This window comes from Haliotis asinina, chromosome 3 (genome assembly GCF_037392515.1).
Source record: "Haliotis asinina isolate JCU_RB_2024 chromosome 3, JCU_Hal_asi_v2, whole genome shotgun sequence".
In the NCBI taxonomy this organism is placed as follows: Eukaryota; Metazoa; Mollusca; class Gastropoda; order Lepetellida; family Haliotidae; genus Haliotis; species Haliotis asinina.
In genome coordinates this window covers 88,679,670-88,682,806 of record NC_090282.1, presented here as the reverse complement: position 1 = coordinate 88,682,806, position 3,137 = coordinate 88,679,670, and the positions used below count along the sequence as shown (strand labels likewise).

The following is a 3,137-nucleotide window of genomic DNA, read 5'->3' as shown; positions in this document are numbered from 1 at the left end:
AATTTACCTTACAATCCGGCTTTGCGTTTCTTTTGTTTTTGATGAGTATAAATGTAGTGCACTGTTTTTAATTGGTTTGTTAAACGAGCACACTGGGGGTCATGTCACTCAAGTGGAACATTATCTCCCTTTCCACGGACTGTCGACAAGTAATTTGCACGGATTATTTGTTGTTGTCGACAGTCCGGGTCTAAGGGCAAGTCTAACCGTTGTGGACACGCAGACAACCTGGTTGTAGCGCCACAGTGACCACAACTCAAGATGGCCAAGCACTCCGACGGGGAGCCAAAGAACACAGTCATAACACAAATACTGGCTTAAATGCTTCAGTCATTATGACCAACAAGATGAAAAAGAGAGTAAGAGAAGAACATACGTCGATTCCCGAGATTCTTGAATTTGCCACTCAAGGTTAATCAAATACCGTGTTAATAACCTAACACCTTATTAGTCACGGCTTGCAGCTCACAAATGCCAGTCAGGGACACACAAAACGCTAAGGGCCACAGCGGGACATTTCACCAGGATCAAAATTAAAATCTCATAGGCCTCAGAGGGAGGTGCCACAGAGGGAAGTGAGGGAAATGCCACAGGGGGAAATTGGGGAAGTGCCACAGAGGGAAGTGCTTCAGAGGAAAGTGCCATCGAAGGAACTGAGGGAAGTGCGTCAGAGGGATGTGCCACAGAAGGAAGTGTCACAGAGGGAAGTGCCACAGAGGGAAGTTCCACAGAGGAAAGTGCCAGAGGGAAGTGAGGGAAGTGCCACTGAGGGAAGTGTTACAGAGGGAAGTGAAGAAAGTGCCACGGAAGAAAGTGAGGGAAGTGCTTCAGAGGGAAGTGAGGGAAGTGCCTCAGAGGGATGTACCACAGAGGGAAGTGTAACAGAGGGAATTGAGAGAGGTCCCACAGAGGGAATTGGGGGACGCGCCACAGAGGGAAGTGAGGGAAGTGCCTCAGAGGGAAGTGTGATAAGTGCCTCAGAGGGAAGTGAGGGAACTGCCACAGAGGGAAGTGCCACAGAGGGAAGTGTCACAGAGGGAAGTGAGGGAAGTGCCTCAGAGGGAAGTGAGGGAAGTGCCTCAGAAGGAAGTACCACGGAGGGAAGTGTCACAGAGGGAAGTGAGAGAAGTCCCACAGCGGGAAGTGGGGGAAGTGCCACAGAGGGAAGTGCCACAGAGGGAAGTTGGGGAAGTGCCACTGAGGGAAGTGCCGCAGAGGGAAGTGAGGGAAGTGCCACAGAGAGAAGTGCCACAGAGGGCCTAAAAATTAGGCAAACCAGGTTGTAATCGTGTTACAAGAGTTCGGTCCGGCTTGGCTATAAATAATGACGTTGTAAAGTATTATACTTTTCTAATATTTTCGTGGACCTTGTTTAATTAGGACAAGAGATTAGATGGGTGAGTATATATTGCTTCCCCAATACTATCTAATACTTTAGAGTGAAAAATATACTGATACTCATCTGCGATGTGCATTGTTGACACTTCCCTCTCGTCACTTTGAATATTATACCAGCAGCCCGTCAAAACTCTCAACAATGGCACTGAAATACGTTTTGGAAAGATGAGATATGCATCAAAATTTGGAAATGGCTTTAGATCTTGATAGTAAATTACCATTGTCGGTGTGACAGTTTTCGATTAACTGGTCTTCAGACTTCCGCACCACAGGTCCAGATAGGTGTTACCGTCAAGTCAAATGCTGATAGTAAGCAGTATAGGGGCAAATCTAACTTTCCAGCTATTTTTCACTAAACTATACATTACTTTGAAGCTATTACTTACAATTTTTACACTTGATACGAGCGTTCTATTTCAATGGCGCGTTATACTGAGGTAGGTATAGCTATGGCCTAGTTCAAGTAATTTACCATCCAAATGATGTTTAGTTTTCGTGTTTTATGATGGTCCTTCCCAAAATATTACTATGTTAGTTTTTCTTATATTCTCTTTTAGCTTCCGTGAATTACACTAGTCCGTAAATGAGTTCAAAGCATCTTGTAGTCCCTTTGGCAATTCATAAAATATCATTGTATCATCTACATATGACAAAACTAACAACTTTACAAATATCACCAAATTTCTTCTTGAGTATAATTTAGATTTACACCATTACAGTCTGAAGTAAGTAAATGAGAGTCAATATCATTCATCAAAATGGAAAATTATAACTGTGACAGATTTTCCCCTTGTCTGACGCCATTGTTTAATGGAAAGGAGACACCTCATTATTACATTGTACAAGAGATCTCATATTGATATAAACTGATTTAACAAGATTCGTGAATTTACCTTCTATGCCACTCATTTATATTTTTCTTCCCACAATCCTACTCGTGAAACAGTAACGAAGGCTTTTGTAAAGTCTACAAAGGCACAGTAGAGTTTTTCTATTTTCCTATCTTCAAAATCTGCATCAGGTTATAAATTATAAATACATTGTCAGCAGTGGAGAATAACATTCTGAAGCCATGTTGGGCAGGTATATAACCTTTGTATCTAAGAAATCTGAAAGGCGGTTGTTTGATATGTTGGGAAACACGTTTCCAAAACAGCTAAGTAGCGTGATTGGCCTATACGAGTTAGGATCAGATTACAGATAGGCTTACTTATTCCCATTGGCCCTGATTCTGGTAAATCCCCTTGAGATTAAATAGTTCAACTACCAATGGAACTATCAGGTCAACACGATCCATAAAACATTAATTTTCTATCAAATCTATCCCCGATGCCTTACATCTCTTGAGTTGTTTAATTGCAGTAGTGATGTCTTTCTCCGCGATAACTCTAAAACATTACATGTAGGCTGTGTAGCATTGTCGGTGTTCCCGTTATCTCCTTTTTAATGTTGTTCTGATGCATTCAGTTATTTGAAGTGCTCGTAAAATACGTCGACATCTAAAGAAATATCATACACTTTATTTGACTTTCCATTCAAAATTTTCCAAAACTCTTTCGGGTTCATGTTTCTGTTTTTCTCTTAACACTTTACCTAATTCATCTTGTACATTTGTCCAGACATTTTTTTATACCTCTTAGAATCAGATCTTAATACAGGATTGTTATATGCAGAGTTTGATTTGTTAAATCGACGTTTGGCTTGGTTGAATCTTTTCCTGGCATTATGACACGCTACAT

At 41.3% G+C, this 3,137-nt stretch overlaps 1 protein-coding gene across 1 annotated transcript; it reads left to right on the top strand.

Annotated features, from left to right (window-relative positions):
- Positions 1 to 584: 584 nt before the first annotated feature.
- LOC137279132 (protein rtoA-like) lies at positions 585 to 1,286 on the top strand. The gene has a single exon (XM_067811608.1). The coding sequence runs from the start codon at positions 585 to 587 to the stop codon at positions 1,284 to 1,286; it is 702 nt and encodes a 233-aa protein (XP_067667709.1).
- Positions 1,287 to 3,137: the final 1,851 nt, after the last annotated feature.

Excerpts from the sequence above, each read along its gene's own strand:
- LOC137279132 (XM_067811608.1), top strand. The coding sequence starts at position 585 with ATGCCACAGGGGGAAATTGGGGAAGTGCCACAGAGGGAAGTGCTTCAG.